At 44.1% G+C, this 18,412-nt stretch overlaps 2 protein-coding genes across 4 annotated transcripts in view; one reads left to right on the top strand and one right to left on the bottom strand.

Annotated features, from left to right (window-relative positions):
• Window positions 1-2,700: 2,700 nt before the first annotated feature.
• TMEM243 (transmembrane protein 243) lies at window positions 2,701-16,089 on the top strand. Its single transcript, XM_069978469.1, has 5 exons — window positions 2,701-2,842; window positions 4,022-4,281; window positions 7,992-8,042; window positions 13,370-13,474; window positions 15,564-16,089. Exons 2-5 carry the CDS (start codon window positions 4,177-4,179, stop codon window positions 15,684-15,686), a joined length of 384 nt encoding a protein of 127 aa, XP_069834570.1. The 5' UTR covers window positions 2,701-2,842; window positions 4,022-4,176; the 3' UTR covers window positions 15,687-16,089.
• The window catches only part of DMTF1 (cyclin D binding myb like transcription factor 1), a 32,304-nt gene continuing 29,834 nt past the window's right edge, over window positions 15,943-18,412 (bottom strand). For all 3 annotated transcript variants that reach the window (XM_069978439.1, XM_069978454.1, XM_069978447.1), the window contains exon 16: window positions 15,943-18,242. In XM_069978439.1, coding sequence (XP_069834540.1) covers window positions 18,145-18,242 — 98 coding nt within the window. In that variant the 3' untranslated portion in view covers window positions 15,943-18,144. The remainder of the gene's footprint in view (window positions 18,243-18,412) is intronic.

Genomic DNA, 18,412 nt, shown 5'->3' with positions numbered 1-18,412 from the left:
AATACTGGGGTCTATAAAATGCTAGGGAGGGTATTCTGCTGAGAACCTAATACTGGGTTCTGTAATGCTCACTTTGTATTGTCCTAATTGTAAGGTCCATACAATAAGAACAATAGAAGAAAAGTTCTGCCCCCCCCAACAGGTAACAGACCACACCCCTAACGGGCCACACCCACAAACAACACCTACAAAAAGTGTGGGGGTGGGGGACATCAACACTCAAAGTGCCTAGGGCAGCATAAACTACAAATACAGGCCTGACTGTGTCCTCTTGTTCTTGAGTTCAGTTTTTTCCTAGAAACACTTCCCTCCTGAACCTTATTTAGTCCTTTAACATAATTAAAGGTTTCAATCATGTCCCTCTTTCTCTTCTTTCCCCCCAGACTTTCCAGATTCAAATCCTTAAGTCATTTCTGATGTGTTTTACGGTTCACACCCTCCACCATTTTTGTAGCCCGTCTTTGGACCAGTTCTATTTTATCAATGTCCTTTTTGTAGGTGAGGTCTCCAGAACTGGACACAGTATTCCAGATGTGGCCTCACTAGAGCTCTATACAGCAGGATCACAGTGTCCATCGTCCTACTGTTTATACCTCTAGCTATACAGCCCATCATACAATTTGCTTTCCCCACTGCCTGGTTGCACTAGTGTCTCATTTTAAGAAATCAGAAATCATTACCCCTAAATCCTTCTCTTCTGAAGTCTTTGCCAACACAAAACTGCCGATTTGATACTCGGATAGAGGATTCCTCCTCACCCAGTGCATTATTTTACATTTGAAACTTCAATTGCAGTTTTAATTGTTTGGACCACTTATCTAGCAAAGCTAAATCATTTTCCATATTACCAACACCTCCAGATCTTCCAGGGCGCCATCTTGGGTCGATGTCGTCACAGCAGGGGGCAGTCCTGGTCTTCTTCCTTTTTTGTTGTCTTCCACAGCAGAGAAAAGGCTGCTCATGCGCATGTGCACTGGCAGCCTTTTCATTGGCTGGAGTGCATCACATGGCTTTCAGCTTGCTCAGCCCTGATTGGCTGAGCTTGCTGGAAGCCATGTGATGTGCTCCAGCCAATGAAAAGGCTGCCAGTGCGCATGCACACGAGCAGCCTTTTCTCTGCCATTCACTGCACCCGGAAGTGAGGACGGCGGCCGAAGATGGCGGGGACGCGGCCAGCGGGAAATTCGAACAGCGATTGTCACCAGTGGGATGGTAAGTATATTTTATGTGTGTGTCTGTGTTTGTTTTTTTGTGTGGCCGCCGCACTACCCCTTTAAGTCCAATTTTCTCTATCAGCTCTTTATGGGGAACTGTATCAAAGGCTTTGCTGAAGTCCAGATAGGCGATATCCACAGCACCACCTTCATCCAGCAATTTTGTGACATTATCAAAGAAATCAATGAGATTAGTCTGACATGATCGGCCCACAGTGAAGCCATGCTGGTTTGGATCCATGAAGTTGTTGATTCTTAGGTGATCCATTATCTTCTTTTTTAGAAGTGTTTCCATCATTTTTACTACTACAGATGTTAAAGCGATTGTACCATCAGGTACATTGCTTTGGGTTTTTACCGTAATGGATCAGTGCTGGCGACCGATTCCCGCAGAAGGCGACGGTCTTTTCCCAAGAACCGAAACGAAGTACTAGTGGCAGGTCCGCCGCCCCAATGTGTGATGATCTCCCCTCCCCCCTTGTGATGTGGCTCCATTGAGGGGGTTTTGTCACGCTGGAGGCTGGCGGTACAAAACCCAAAGCGATGTACCTGATGGTACCTGTTCTCCTATCATCAGGGACATCTCCTGTTAGCAGGGATTGGTTATACAGTGATGTCAGGGGGCAGCAATCACAGATTCACATTAGTATAGCGACGTCCAGAGCGGAGTATGTGACCAGTGATGCTAGCTCTCTGCTAGTAACTTATCAGCAGGTTTCCATATACGATGGGGAGTTATAAATGAGTGCACGTAACTCCCAAGCGTGTGCTGGGGGATTGTATGTCATCCTGGAGCTAAACAGGGAGGCCCATCTCTTGGTCAGGGGCCCACTATGGGGTGGGGCCCACCGGGGGATTCCCCTGTGGGCCAGTCCGAGCCTGTGTCCGGCCATATTGTGATTGTGAAGGCCTCCTTCTGAACACACTGAGCAGTAAGGCTGGGTTCACACTGCGTTTTCAGCATACGTTTAACAAAAAAATAGTGTCAGCAACGTTTTTTCTGTCCGTCAAAAAAACGGATCCGTTTTTTTTATTATAGGGAAGTCAATGGAAAACTGGATCAAAACGACGACCGCCTTATCTCCATCAATAAACGTAATGTCCCTATTACTTTAGTAATGTTGCAGCTAGATGTAACTCATAGCTTTAGAAGGTTTCATTCCCTCCACTTCTTGGCTATCAGTGCTGACCACAATACTAGGTGTGAACACGGTCTTACAGACCCCTATCACAAAGTAGTTACTTATGGACTCTGTGGCAGCCGTCATATTCCCATGACGAGTTATTACTATCACTACACAGAGCCCGATACTAGTGTGTATCCGATACCATGTAATACTAGCAGCCAGGAGACACCTCCTCCCGGGACAAAAACGTGGCCGATCCCCTAAACATAAACAAGCAGGGCAGCGCCGATCACGTGACGTAACAGGGGCGTGACCGTACGTTCGCCAGACCTAGCCTTATCACCAATAGGAGGAGAGCGACGCATATACGCATGTGCAGACGCCCCCAGCACCGGGCTGCCCTCAGAACGCTGTGCTGCTCACGGTTGTCCGGGTAACGATGTGCTGAAGTTGGGGCTGACGTCTCCTGGAGGTGCACATATTACCGGCGGGATGATAAAGGTGAGGGCGGACTGCTAGACCGGTGAGAGCCGCTGCGGAGGGGGGCTGAGCAGTGACCGGGTGGGCACCTGTATCATGGTGTCCGGTGTCACGGTATGATGACGAGGTGTCTATTGGTGATGGCGGGTAGGGGCGGTGATATGGTTACCCCTTCCATCCTGTGGTGCCCCTCACAGTCCCGGCTATTAGAGTAGTGTTATACATAGGGGATGCTGGGATACTATGTGTGTGACCCCCTGACTGCACTGCTGCTCCCAGACACAGGGGCACACAGCCGCAGCATTGTCTGTAATATCTCAGGCTAGCCACAGTGCCAGCCATGTAGCTGATGGGTGATCTCTTACCCTGGACTGGTCAGTGGTGGGTTATATAGAAACCCATTGCCTCTTGTAACATGGGGAAGGAAGGGCACAGCCAGTCTATGGCCATACTATAGGGAACCATGGGGCGTTCAGTATATTATCTGCTCTATAAAAGATGGCCCCAGTACAGAGATTTATCCGGCCGTCTTACAGGGATGTTCTCCGGTTGTTATGGGCAATAGCCGGAGCTCGGCAAATATTCATCAACCCTGATAGAAGGAAAGCTGAGCTGGGATTGGTCCCTATGAGCAGCGGAGCACATAAAGCGGGATAAATCTCTCCTTACTATGTACATTGTTCCATTAGACTCAGATCTCTGATAGATCCTATAACAAAACCTCATCATATTTTCTGTCTGAATATGGGATGTCTGGCTATGAAGCCCCTGTTGAAATAAACGGCAAATCAGGGCAGGCAGACCATGGCTCAGAGGCTGTTGTGGCACAGCACACAGGTGAGGCTGTTTCCAATAGCAACCAATTACAGGACCGCTATAATGCTTGCACAGCAGCTGTGTCGGGTAAGGTGGGTTTTCTGTGGTTGATTATTCTACACGGGCTGATTACTGGCCCCTGTGGGCGGGCTGATTACTGGCCCCTGTGGGCGGGCTGATTACTGGCCCCTGTGGGCGGGCTGATTACTGGCCCCTGTGGGCGGGCTGATTACTGGCCCCTGTGGGCGGGCTGATTACTGGCCCTCCCTGTTCTAGTGTCCGAGCCCTTCTATGATCGCGCACTTGCTCACACCTTTCATCGCTTGCACAATCCTACACAGCTCTTTATTTTAGCACTTGACATTGTTCTTTCTGTGTTTTCAGACCGATCACCATGATGTGAACATTCCAAGCATTGTTCTTCAGCAAGTAGTGAAACTCAGGTGCTTCCTGTGGGCGCACTGTGTGAGCGAGCGTCTTTCTTTACTATGTTCTGAAGGTGCCAGGTGTATACTTTAATACACGGAAACACTAAGTTAATGACTGAAGAACATACGCCGTTTATAATGGACGACTATACCACCAGGACCTATGGAACCGGCGGTTTGGACAACAGACCTTTGTTTGGGGAAACCTCTGCAAGGGTAGGTACTTACAAGCATAGGTCTTTTATATGCGAGCACAGGGTAAGACATCACACATGTGGAAGGCCATATTCAGCTGTGGTGTCAGCAGGTTTCTCTACTTATGCTCATATATGCAGCTCCATATAGAGCCATATTACAGCTGTAAATTTTAGTGTGTGTTTATTTCTCCTTACCCAGGAGACAGAAGTGATCCAAACATTAAGTGAAATATATATTTTTCCTTTATCATCCACTTTTGTTTTCACTTTAAATGTATTAGAAACTACATATGTGAATCTAGTCTAAAGGCGCATTCGCACATACTGGATCAGCAGCAAAATCTGTTGCAATCCTCTGTCCTGTCATTTTCTATGGCTTACTCACTGCTGTTTTTTTTTTTTTTATTCCGCTGCGAGAATGTAAAGCCCCTTCCTACTTAAAGTGAATATCAGTAAGTTAGATTTGTCCAACCAGCTCACAGTTCTCCTTTAGGGTGCGTTCACACCTACAGGATCTGCAGCAGATTTGATGCTGTGTTCAGTTATTTAAATGAAATCTGCTGCAGAAAATCAGCTGCAGATCCTGTAGGTGTGAACGCACCATTAAAGTGAATGTACCATCAGGCCCGGGCTGAAACCCCCGCCCCTCTATGACACTGCTCCATTAGAATCAATGAAGCCGTATCATAGAGGGGCAGGGGTTTCCTCACACTGGGGGTGCTTCAGCCCAGGCCTGATGGTACATTCACTTTAAAGGGAACTGTGAGCTGGTTAGACAAATCTAACTTGCTGATATCCCCTTTATAGTGCTGGGGAGGAAGGTGTGTGTTAGCTTCCTTCTTGGTCCTGCGCTGTTAGTCGGAGTAATCTTTGTTCCAGTGCACTGTTGGGAGCACTGCAGCCTTATCCGGCCTGCCTGTTTCATTGATTATTATTAGAAGGGGCAGGCTGGATGACGTTGTGGGCAGTACTCCAGAGTGAGGATTACTCCGACTAACCGTGCAGGACCAGTGCCAAGGAGAATGTTAACACACACATACCTTCCCCGCAGTGTCCTCGGGCTATCCGCAGGTTAGGTTTGTCTTACCTGCTCATAGTTCCCCTTTAACCCACTGTGGCTAATACATTACCTGCTCGTGCTCCATCTTGCTTCTTAAATGACGGCCAGCCACAAAATTTCAGCAGTGTGTGAACATAGCCTTTCTGTGTTTTCAATCCACTTCTGGTTTCGGTTGAAAAATACTGAGCAAAAATACTGTGTGTGAACATAGCCTAAAGGTGGAATTTATTTTTATTAATGATGAGTGAAAACTAAAGCAGTGGTTTAAGTTACGTATTCTTGTGAAGGCAAGATCTTGTTATAAGGGCACTTGTGTTATCTGCTGTTTGCCCACTTACTTCTAATACCCATAATAGCTCATTTCCCGTATAGGAATGGAAGAGGATTGCAACATCTTTTCAGCTTGTGCAATAGTCATTATAATTTATTTGATGACGTATATAGTGAATCTTCTATTATGTGACTGACTGAACCTTGACCTTTTCTCATCCAGCTAGGCAATGTCACAGTTATGTAACTGCTGACTCCATTGTTCACAGCTGACCTATTCCGGGCTTTCAGTGGTGTAAAATCAGAAATGTACCAGTTGATATAAAAGCTGCCTTTTACTCCATTTTATGCCATTGCCTAGTTGTTTCCTAAAAGAAGTATATAAAAATGGCCACTGTTACAGTTCCCCTAGATCAGGGCTGTCAAACTCAGGCCCTCCAGCTGTTGCAAAACTATAATTCCCATTATGTCTGGACAGCCAAAGCTTTATCTGTTCAGACATGAGAGGAATTGTAGTTTTGCAACAGCTGAAGGGCTGCAGTTTGCCTGATCTACACATTTCACCAAGTGTTCTGGACTGTTAGGGTGCCTTCACACGTATCGGATGCAAATTTGCAGCGTGAAATCCGCTGCACATCCTGGTATAATGAAGGCCTATGGGGTCACGTCCCCGCAGCGAAAAATTCACTCCGCTGCAGATATGTGACCTTGCCCCTTTAACCCCCAGGCGCCCGGGGAGGGGGGGGGGCATTTTTTTTCCTGGGACCGGGGAGGAGGTGGCTGAGGGAAACTAAGTCCACTCACCTCCCCGGTTCGAGCAGCGGGTCCCGCATCGCGGCGCTCCGGTTCCCGACCGCTTCCTGGTGTCTGACGCGGGCCGGAGACGATACGTCTCAGGTCCGCTCAGCCAGTCAGTGACAGAGGCAGGATTTGAGCGGACTTGAAATGTATCCCGGCTCCGTCACTGACTGGCTTAGCGGACCTGAGACGTCACGTCTCGAGCCCGTGTCAGACACCAGGAAGCGGGCGGGAACCGGAGCGCCGTGATTCGGGACCCGCTGCTGTAACCGGGGAGGTGAGTGGACGTAGTTTCCCTCAGCCACCTCCTCCGCGGTCCCAGGGAAAAAATGCCCCCCCCCCCCCACTGGAGTACCCCTTTAAGTTATGTAGCAATTATAGGGAAGATAGGTAAAACATTGCATAGCTAAACTTTTGGCTTAAAGCTAAAATATCTGCAATATTGATTGTCCCACAGCATTTCCAGAAACATGCATAAGTAATTGATCCTGTAAATATATTATTCATGAGTTTTGGAGACCAGGTTATAGGGTTATTCCCATCTCTTTGTGATAGTGTACTTCTAAGACCTCCTGGTCTGAAAGGGATTTTCCAGGCTGAAACAACTAATGGTGTGTTTACACAAAGAGATTTATCTGACAGATTTTTGAAGCCAATGCCAGGAAATCTCAGTCTTCCCATTATGACCTGTTACCTGTTTATAGTCCATTCCTGGCTTTGGCTTAATCTGTCAGATAAATCTCTGTGTAAAAGCAGCCTAAAGCCCCTATTATACGGGACGATGGAGAGGTGCAAATGAGCGCTATCAGCGTTTGCTTGCTCCTCGTTCCCCACTCGCTGCCAACGCTATTACACATGTCGGCAGTGAGCGGGTAAGAGCTGCGGGGAGCTGCAGGGGGGCTGCCCGGGTGATCGCTAGATCATACTTCTATTACACGGAACAACGGCAGCAGATCGATGCTATCATAGTCGTTTGTCTTTCAACTTGTTAATAGACTACAACCAGCTGTCATTGTTCATGTTGGCTGATCGTTGTCTCCTATTACACCAGACAATAATTGTTTCATGTAATAGGGTCTGTAGAATAGGCCACCAGTTGCTGATCGGTGGGTAGAGACACACCCTCCACCTCCAGTAAGCTGCTGTTTAGGAGAGCTGCAGTAACCCAGAACTATACAATGAATGGTGCTTGGCTTCTGTTTACTGTGTAGTGCAGGAGCCATGGTTCTCTCAAATAGCTGATCGCTGTGGGTGCCAGGTGTTGGCAGCTTGCCGAATAGCCATTGATTAAGATAGGCCATCGGTTATCCAAGGCATAATACAGATTCAGGTTCTGTGATGAAATGACAGCTGTCAGTTTGGGACAGTAGCGCACCCCGAGTCATATTATAGACACAAACTCCCCAGTATCATGCTAGTGTGAATCCAGCTACAGAATGAAGCTGCTGCAGAAATGGTTAAGTTGCACATGGTAACGTTTTTCTCTGCACATGGGTGCTCCAGACCACTGGCTGCAACTCAGCGCTGGTACCAATATATTTGTCATTCTACTGTAAATCTTGTCTGGTCACATGTATGTACTAATTGTTATGTCCTTTTAGGATAGAATCATCAACCTCATTGTTGGTGGATTAACATCCCTGCTGGTCCTGGTAAGTGAACGCATATTGTAGTTCTGTTTGTGGTTAAACTATATGAACAATGTAATTTGTGATAATTCCAAGTAAGCAATGACAACATAGTTACCCAACACAAAAAGCAGATCTGCACACTAGCACCATATCGTGTTGCACAACAAAGGGACAGTCAATGATAAAGTAGTAGTGCGTTAAAGGAAGTATAATTGTAAAACAAAGTCAAATCAAGTTATTGCTCGTGGAAAGTAGGGGGATGTCACAAAAAGGTTGTAGGTAGAAAGGATGGCAATAAAGGCAGTTTACAGGGGTGAATCACATGGGCTGTGTACAAGTACAAAGAAATTCTGAACACACAGACCACATATCCAGGACACAACTACATTTTAACCTAGGAACATGCTGCACAATGTATGTCAGGGGAGGCTGGAAATGAATGAAGATTGCACAGGTAAGTACTAACATAATTTTTTTCCCCCCAAATTTATCACTCTGTGTAAAACAAAGTAGCGTAAATTGCCCAGAACAAGCAATCACAGCTTAGCTTTCATTACTTAATAGGCTCCAGTAAAATGAAAGCTGAGTTGTGGCTGCTTGTTATGGGCAAATGTCACCACATTTTGTTTAACCCCTTCAGGACCGTTTTTGTTTTTTCCTCCTCATGTTTAACCCTTTGAGGACCAGGCCCAAAATGACCCAGTGGACCGCGCAAATTTTAATCTTAGTGTTTTCGTTTTTCCCTCCTCCCCTTCTAAGAGCTCTAGCACTTTCAGTTTTTTATCTACAAGGCCATGTAATGGCTTATTTGTTACAGGATTAGTTGTCCTATGTAATGGCGTCTTTCATTTTACCATAACATGTATGATGGAATTCCAAATATATTATTTATGAAGATATAAATTGGTGAAATCGCAAAAAAGAATGCAATATGGTAACGTTTGGGGGGTTCCTGTGTCTACGTAATGCACTATATGGTAAAAGCGACATGATACCACTATTCTATAGGTCAGCCCGAACACAACCATATGCAGGTTTACACAGATTCTCTAATGTTATATATTTTTTTTAAAATGAAATCCTTTTTTTTGGCAATTAATTATAAATAAAATGGGACTATTGTGACGCTTATAACGGTTTTATTTTTTCACCTACGGGGCTGTATGGGGTGTAATTTTTCCCGCCATGATCTCTAGTTTTTATTAATACCATATTTGTGAAGATCGGACGTTTTGATCACTTTTTATAAATTTTTTTTATATATAATGTAACATAAAATCGGTAATCCGCGCACTTTTTTTCCCTCTTTTCGTGTACGCCGTTCACCGATCACAATGACGCTTGTTATATTTTAATAGATCGAACAATTACGCACGCTACGGTATATTATATGTTTATTTGTTTATTTATTTTTATATGTTTTATTTATATAATGGGAAAGGGGGGTGATTTCAACTTTTATTGGGGGAGGGGCTTTGGGGTAGTGTGTTAGTGTTTTTAACTTTTTTTTTTTTTTACACATTTGAAGTCCCTTTGGGGGACTTGTACATACAGTACTTTGATTTCTACACTGATGATTGCTATGCCATAGGCATAGCATTGATCAGTGTTATCGGCGATCTGCTCATTGAGCCTGCCTGTGCAGGCTCAGTGTAGCAGGTCGCCGATCGGACCGCACGGAGGAAGGTGAGAGACCTCCGGCAGTCCGTTTTACCGATCGGGACCCCCGCAGTCACACTGCGGGGGTCCCGATCGGTAAGTGACAGGGTACTCCCTCTGTCACTTACACTTAAAGGAGTTAGTAACACGCGGCAGCGCGATCGCTGCGGCGTGTCATTACCGGTGAGGTCCCGGCTGCCCCCACCTGCTGTGAAGCGCGCTCCGCTCCGGAGCACGCTTCATAGTGGGAGAAACACCCAGGGCGTACAGTTACGCCCTAGGTCGTCTGGGGACAGACTTCCATGGCGTAACTATACGCCCTGGGTCGTCTAAGGGTTAAAAGGCCATAGTAGTGCTTGCATTTTTTTCATTTACAGACACATATGAGCCTTTATTTTTTGCGCCACTAATTGTACTTTACAATGGTACTTAATTTTTCCAAAAAGTACCTGTGCAGTGAAACTAATATGTTATATATGTTATATATGTTCAAGTCTGGCTGGGCTGGACTGGGGGGCAGGTCTGGGCCGGAGTGGTGGTGGGGGGGGGGGGACGTCTAGACTAGGATAATTAATGTTTATGATAGGGTGGTCTATTGGAGGGCCAGATAGGTGCCCCAGGATTATGGGTTAGTGACAGGGTGGGCCGTGGGGAGACTTCACAGCACTTTGATGTTGTAAGAATTTGCTGATTTGGTCTTTCTCCATAGGTGGGTGGGTTGGGGTTTAATAAGAATGTGAAGTGCTTTTTCTCTTTTATATTGTATGTCTTGAGTTTGTAATACTAATAAATTCTACAAATTAAAAAAAAAAATAAATAAATATGTGTGTGTGTGTGTGTGTGTGTTCAAAGTCAGTACGATTACAACAATATGTAATTTATGTGACTTTTATTTTATCTGTCCGCTTTTAAAAAAATTAAAACCTTAAAAAAAAAAAGTGTTTAACCCCTTAAGGTCAAAGCCTATTTTCGTTTTTGCGCTTTTGCTTATTCCATTTTAAGTTTAAAAGTCCATAGCGCTTGCATTTTTTCACCTAGAGACGTATATGAGCGCTTATTTTTTGCGAAACCAATTGTACTTTGCAATGACAGGCATTATTTTTCCATAACATATGCTGCGAAACCGGAAAAAAATCATTTGCGCTGTCAAATTGAAAAAAAAAACGAATTTGTTTTGATTTCGGGGAGTTTTGCATTTACGCCGTCCGTCCTATGGTAAAACTGACTTGTTATGCATGTTCCTCAAGTCGTTACGATTACTATGATATGTAACATGTATAACTTATATTTTATCGGATGGCCTGTAAAAAATTCAAACCATTGTTAACAAATATATGTTCCTTAAAATCGCTCCATTCCCAGGCTTATAGCGCTTTTATCCTTTGGTCTATGGGGCTGTGTGAGGTGTCAGTTTTTGCGCCATGATGTGTTCTTTCTATCGGTACCTTGATTGCGCATATACGACTTTTTGATCGTTTTTTATTACATTTTTTCTGGATTTGATGCGACCAAAAATGCGCAATTTTGCACTTTTGAATTTTTTGGCGCTGACGCCGTTTACCGTGCGAGATCAGGAATGTGATTAATTAATAGTTCGGGCGATTACGCGCGCGGCGATACTAAATATATTTATTTATTAATTTACATTTATAAAATGGGAAAAGGGGGTGATTTGGACTTTTATTAGGGGAGGGGATTTTTTATTAATAAAAACACTTTTTTACTTTTATTTTTACATGGACTAGAAGCCCCCCTGGGGGGCTTGTATATACATAGCACTGATCTCTCATAGAGATCAATGCTGTGTATATACACAGCAAAGATCGATTAGATCGGTCATAGATTACTATGGCCTGCTGCAGGCCATAGCAATCTATTGCCGAGCCGGGATCAGCGTCATTCCGACGCTGAGGCCCGGCACGGGCAGAAGAACGGATCTCCCCCCCGCGATCGCATCGCGGGAGGGGGGAGATCCGTGCCACTAGACACCAGGGACGTGAGGTCTGAAGCCTCTAAGTGCAGCTGTCAGGTTTGACAGCTGCACTTAGAGGCTTAATTAGCCGGCGCGGCAACGGGACCCGCGCCGGCTAATAGAGGCACTGCCCGGCTGCACATGTCAGCCGGGATCAGCGCCGTTCAGAGCGGGGTCCCGACACCCCGAGCGGCACCATGACGTATCAGATACGTCATGGGTCGCTAAGGGGTTAAAATTGCTCTATTCCCAGCCTTATAACACTTTTAACCTTTGGTCTATGGGGCTGTATGAGGTGTCATTTTTTTTTTTGCGCTATGATGTGTACTTTCTATTGGTATCTTTCTTGCATACATGTGACTTTTTTTGATCCCTTTTTATCACAATTTTTCTGGATTTGATGTGACAAAAATGTGAAATTTAGCACTTTGGTGGGTGCTTGCGCTTCCCCCGTTTACCGTGCGAGATCCAGAATGTAATATTTCGGGTGATTACGCACGCAGCGATACCAGACATGTATGTATGTTTTATTTATTTATGAAATGGAACTTTTTTAATTCCCCCTGGGGGACTTACAGTATCACTGCAGTGATCTCCCATAGAGATCACTGCAGTATACTTAATAAAGCAATGATCGATCAGATCATTGCTGTATTACTCCGGTCTGCAGCAGACCAGATACATCGATTGCAGAGCCGGAATCAGCTTCAGTGCGACGCAGAGTCCCAGCTCGGTTAGGTCGGATATTCCCCCCACCACCACCACCAGGTAAAGGCAGAAATAATACATTTAAATGCCGCTGTCAGTTTTAACAGCTGCATTTAAATGTATAATTAGCGGGCGCAGCGATCGGACCGCGCCCACCAATAGCCGCGGTCCCAGGCTACATTGCACCCGGGATCGCAGGGGTTCAGAGCGGGGTCACCGCACGGCCCCCCTCTGAACTGCCCCTCCCGCATCAGGACATAAATGTACTGACTGATGCGGGAAGGGGTTAACACAGACTGATAAATCTGGGTTGCTGTTTCTATGTAAAGTGTCCACAGTCTTTAAATAATAAAATCCTTATTTAACCTATGTCTTACATATGAGGTACTGTAGATCTGAGTTGTACAGATTGTTAATAGAGCCCTGTATGCTTCAGATTTTCAATACAAATGTAACTTGTTCTTCTCTGCAGCAGCAAATAGTGCTGTATTAAAGGGGTATCCCTGAGATTACATAATATTACTTTGTAGTAGGACGTTAAAATAAATGTATGTTTACTAGTATATGTTGAGTGGGAGCAGTAAGGGGCGACACAGGCCTCTCTGCTGCCACTATGTTAGGAAGTGCAAAGCTGCACATACCCTGGTCTCTGCTCTGATCAAGAGCTGCTGCCAACACAGCGCTACTGATAGAGCCCCATGCAGTATTGGCAGTACTGCTGTCAGGGGCCTGGGCCAGGTGAGCGGTACACTATTGATGACTATACCACCTGCGTCCCCATTCCACACTGCATGAAAAGAATGGGATCTCTGCAGAACCTCTTTCTTACTAGAGTAAATCACAGGTCTAATCCCTTGCTCCAGTGTCTAGAGGGTCGGCCACTCTGCATTAAAGCTTCCAGACTTGGGGACAAGCAGAGTATACTAAGACATAATTGTACTTTTGTGATTATATACAGTAGTATCTATTCAGCATTAGACCTAATTCTTTTTTTTTTATTGCCCTACAGGTAACCTTTATCAGTGCTTTTGTTTTTCCTCAACCACCTCCTAAACCAGTGAATGTTTTCTTTGCTGTCTGTATATTCTTGTGTTCAATTACTGGTCTCATACTGGTGAGTACTACACATTCTGCATTAATGTTGGATAATATTGGAATGCCTGCCTGATACTGGTGGGAACCCATACGGATCTTGTAAATTTAATGGCTGCTAGTGTGCGTCGTGTTTTTTTTTTTTTTTAAAGGGGTTATCCAGCGCTACAAAACATGGCCACTTTCTTCCAGAGACAACACTACTCTTGTCTCCAGCTTGGGCGTGGTTTTGCTGCTCAGTTCCATTGAAGTGAATGGAGCTTAATTGCAAACCGCACCTGAACCTGAGATGAGTCATGTTGTCTCTGGAAGAAAGTGGCCATGTTTTGTAGCACTGGATAACTCCTTTAAAGAAGTTATGCAGTGCTACAAAAACATGGCCACTTTTCCCCTTCTCTTGTCTCCAGATTGGGTGGGGTTTAAAACCCAAGGCCCTATTCCACGGGCCGACTGAGAGGAGCCATCGAGCTTTATTAGCGCTCGTTTGCTCCTTGTTCCCCGCTCGCTGCTGCCACTATACCACTCGGCAGCAGCGAGCTGGTGAGTCTGGGGGGGGGAGGGGGGCTGCCCGGGTGATCGCTATATTGTCCAGGCAGCCCATAGCATACAGCAGCGGTCTACTGCCGTCAGTCTTACTCCACAGAGTGATGGCAGCAGACTGTTGCTGTATGAGTCGTTTGTCTTTCAACATGTTTGAAAGACAAACAACGCAACGCTCAGCCGACATGAACGATGTCTGCTGCTTGTTGCCTTCCATTCCACGGGACGATTATAGGCCGTAACGGCCTACAGTTACATTAAAGTAAATGGAGCATAATTGCAAATCACACCTGAACTGGAGATGAGAGGGGGAAAAGTGGCCATGTTTTTGTAGCGCTGGATAACCCCTTTAAACACCATGGGGCAGATTTTATTATTGCCTTAGAACCAGAACAGGTGAGCAGAAGCTGCGCCAGGTGTATATGGATTTTCCTCTAGCCCATCTTGGCTTACTTTAGCTTAGTAGTTTGTTCCAATGTGCATTCCAACAGCTTCGACTAAGGGTCCATTTACACAGAATGATTATCTGCCAAAGATTTGAGGCCAAAGCCAGGAATGGATTTGAAAAGTGGAAAAATCTCAGGCTTTCCTTTATGACCTGATCTGTTTACAGTCTGTTTCTGGCTTTGGCTTCAAATCTTTGGCAGATAATCTTTGTGTATATGGACCCTTAGGCTCCTTCTCACTTTTATGAAAATATGTTATGCCTCTATTTTAGTCCAGGAAATATATTAGCATTCCCTTATGTTCGTAGCAACAAGGTACACAATGTGACTTTTACCTGTTAGGCTCCTCAGTATGACGTATGTAAAGGACATGAGGACATATACCACTGTAAAACTCATTCAGGGTGCGTTCACACCTACAGGATCTGCAGCAGATTTGATGCTGTGTTCAGTTATTTAAATGAAATCTGCTGCAGAAAATCAGCTGCAGATCCTGTAGGTGTGAACGCACCATCAGTGTTATTTCTGTAAATTTAGTGGTGTAACTTGACCACCTGTTTATAACCTTTAGCACCCAGTAAAATTCTAGCCCCAAACCCACTGTTTTGTTAGTTCTAATACAAAGTTCTAATACAAAGGTAAGCAACTCTCTTTAGGAACACTTAAAGAGGATGTACCACGAGGTACATCTTCTTTAATCTGAAGCCACGGATTGAACGGCGCCATTGTATGCAGCGGAGTCGGCTGGTGCTCAAGCACTGGAGGTAGGCCGGCCCACCCCCAGTGGAAGGGAATTCCCTCCCCTGTATGACGTGGCTCCATTCATTCTAAGGGAGCCGCGTCATACAGGGGAGGGAATTCCCTCCCACTGGGGGCGGGCCGGCCTACCTCCAGTGCTTGAGCACCGTCCGGCTCCAATGCATAGAACAGCGCTGTGCACGGGAACCGGGCCGCGGTCCGAAAAACGGACCGCGGCATCGGCTTCCCCGTGACGGCGCCGTTCGATCCGTGGCACATCCGCTTTAACTTTGACTAAGACATGACTTGGTAATTGTTCACTTAGTAGTCTTGTACTTGTAAAAGATTATAGATTTTGACTGGGTTTTGTAATATTTACTCTTACAGATTTTTTGGTATCGTCAAGGAGACCTGGAACCCAAGTTCAGGAATCTGATCTATTACATACTATTTTCTGTAGTCATGTTATGTATATGTGCCAACCTATACTTTCATGATGTGGGGAAATGAAGCATGGGGAAGAGGCAGCCACCTCATAGGACGCATGTTTTACTACAAAGCCACAGACAAGAGGAGTGGAACAAATGTTTTATTTTCTTATCCCTTTTAGGAAAGGGACAGCTACTGCCATAAGACTTTTTTTTTTTTTTTTTAAACCACTGTTGCACTTAAAGGTTGGGGAAAGCCACTGACGGGTACTTTTATTTTTTTTTTTCTTTAAGTTCAGAGTAGCACAAAGTGAAAGAACAAAGAATGTCAATTGTTCAATATTCTTTTATTTTCTTTAAATATAATACAATTTCTTTTTACTATGCAACAGATGAAAGTACTGTCACATGACCAAACTTGTAATATTAGAAGGTGAAGGACATTTTGAATAAGAGGATTTAAATAAATAAATTACATGCCGGTCTGTCCACTTTTTTTTTGTAACTAAAGGTTTACAGTTAAAGGCATCTAGAAACATATGCATTGTGCTCAAGACTGAAGCAAGACAACAACTTCGGCCACACAATGATTCTGGACAAGAAAGTCTGTGCGCCAATGCAGGCTTCAAAACTGACCACATTTGTGCTACAGTAGAAGATAATGTAACTCCTCCTCTAGTAGAAGAGTTGTGAGTAATGCAGAACACTGTATAACAAAACTAGCCATCTAGTCCAGGTCCACATTACAAAAGGAAACAAATTCAGCTGTGTAGTAACATGTATAGTATGTATTAAAAGTTACTAATTTTCATTTCCTTACTAGATACAATCCTACTAGACAGTCTACCCTCCATGTCTGGACTGCACAACTGTGACTGTACATCACAAATAGATTTATTTTTTTATAAAAATGATGATCTCAGTTCTTAAAAAGTAGCAAAGGGCCTGCTGCATTAAAACTGTGTGTGTGCCCCTCTTAGTTGTCTAACAATTACACACACAAAAAAATGACATGAACTCTGCTTTCTTCGGACAAAAAGAGTGCCTACTTCTGTATAGCTTTGATGCTACCACTGCTATGTATCACTCCCAATTCTGCAGCATTTAAAAGGGTCTCTTCTCATCCATCACAAATGTTTAAGGCATTTCAATCAAAGATAAAATGGGGCAATCACTAGGGCTTTAATGATAAGAGGTGGAAGCACATCTGTTTTCCATTCTGCTTTGTGGAATATATCTACTTTTAGGGTAGCTTCACACGTACAGGAACTGCAGCAGATTTGACTAAGTAACTGAACACTGCTTAAAATCTGCTGTGGATCCTGTATGTGTGAATGCACTCTTAAAGAGTGGTTATATATATAAGGTCCATGTGTGGTTGCCACATATACTGCATTACCTGAACAGCTTATTATTTTTTTTTTTCTTAAGGAGAAACTCATCACATTCATGCTTTCTGAACCACAAGTCACCAGGGTAGCTTCTCCCCATCCCACAATTTTGGATTGATAGATCTCAGCTTTTTGAGGTATAAGTCAAGATCTACCAATCAATGGCGGCAGGCAGATGCCACTGGGGACTGCCCTGCTGGCTTATGGTTCCGTCATCCTGAAATTGACAACCGTTTTCTGTTCTAATAACTAGTGTGTTCTAGACTTTCTGAGTCTGCTACGATAGATTGATTTCAATGGATTTTTAAGTTTTCTTTCTCTGTGTAGTATCTACTTCTCACAGATATATGCAAAGTAACAGGGCTTGTTTTTGACAGACTGTATATAATGAAAAGTCAACTTTTCAAATACTGTAATAACCTCCATAAATAGCAGATATGTACATTAGCACCATTTGTATCACCCTGGTTATGCAGAAGACAGGGCACATTTTAGATTTCGGGTTTGTCATTTCCAGTAACACGTTATTCCATACAGTCAGCCTGCTGATTGTACTGAATTATATGGAAAACAATGACAAACCCAGGGATGTGATTTAGTGTAATTAGCCTGTTTACCTAAAAATCACATCCTATAACTAGGGAAATCCCCACAAACTCCATTATCTCATGTACTGTACTTCAGTTACCACTTCTGTAAACATTATTGTAGAAAGTAAGCCCCATGTAAACCAAGCCCAACTACATCTATAAGTAAAATATAAGGAGAGTGGTAAATATTGCTTCTAGCACTAAGCTCCTCTCCTTACAATAGTCATTTTGTCTCTTGCATATCTGGTTTTGGTGTTCTGGAGAGATTCTGTAGTCTGATATTCCTATCTCTACCCTTCAGATACATTTCACAAAGAACTGGAATGTCATGTTTACCAGAAACAGACTCTCCGCCTTTCCTTCATGCTCTAGTTTAGTGTCATACAAGAGGTCACTTGAAATCTAAAATTCAAGACTAACAATTAGAAGCTGGTGATAATACAGTGCAAATTTTGCTGTGGTAAAATAACAGATTTGGTGCCATAGCAGAATATAGCAACTAGATTGTGTGGGTGGAATGAGTGCCGCAAGTCTAGGAATGCATATAAAAGAATGTCTTTTATAAATCCTCAATATCTTTTGCGTCATCAGAATCTGGTCCATCTATTGACGAGTCAATTCGGTGAACTCTGTCCCTGTGGTGCTGTAAAATGGGATCTAAGAGAAGTAAGGAAAAAACAGTGATGTTAACAATACTGACAAAATGTCAAATTTGCCCAAACGGGTATTTTAAAAGGTTTGTTATGACAGAACCCATTAACCTACATCAGTTCTTGTTTTCTCTTATCATTCTATAGTGTACAAGTCATAATAAGGCCTCAGACTTT

The sequence above is a fragment of the Dendropsophus ebraccatus genome, chromosome 1 (assembly GCF_027789765.1).
Source record: "Dendropsophus ebraccatus isolate aDenEbr1 chromosome 1, aDenEbr1.pat, whole genome shotgun sequence".
NCBI classification, from domain to species: Eukaryota; Metazoa; Chordata; class Amphibia; order Anura; family Hylidae; genus Dendropsophus; species Dendropsophus ebraccatus.
The sequence above is the reverse complement of the archived record's forward strand: the minus strand, read 5'-3'. Positions and strand labels throughout refer to the sequence as shown.

What these genes read in the sequence shown, in the direction of transcription:
- TMEM243 (XM_069978469.1), top strand. Translation starts at nt 4,177, where the DNA reads ATGACTGAAGAACATACGCCGTTTATAATGGACGACTATACCACCAGG. An exon ending in TTGGGGAAACCTCTGCAAGG is followed by an intron (nt 4,282 to 7,991) that starts GTAGGTACTTAC and finishes ATGTCCTTTTAG; the next exon opens with GATAGAATCATCAACCTCAT. An exon ending in CAATTACTGGTCTCATACTG is followed by an intron (nt 13,475 to 15,563) that starts GTGAGTACTACA and finishes TTACTCTTACAG; the next exon opens with ATTTTTTGGTATCGTCAAGG.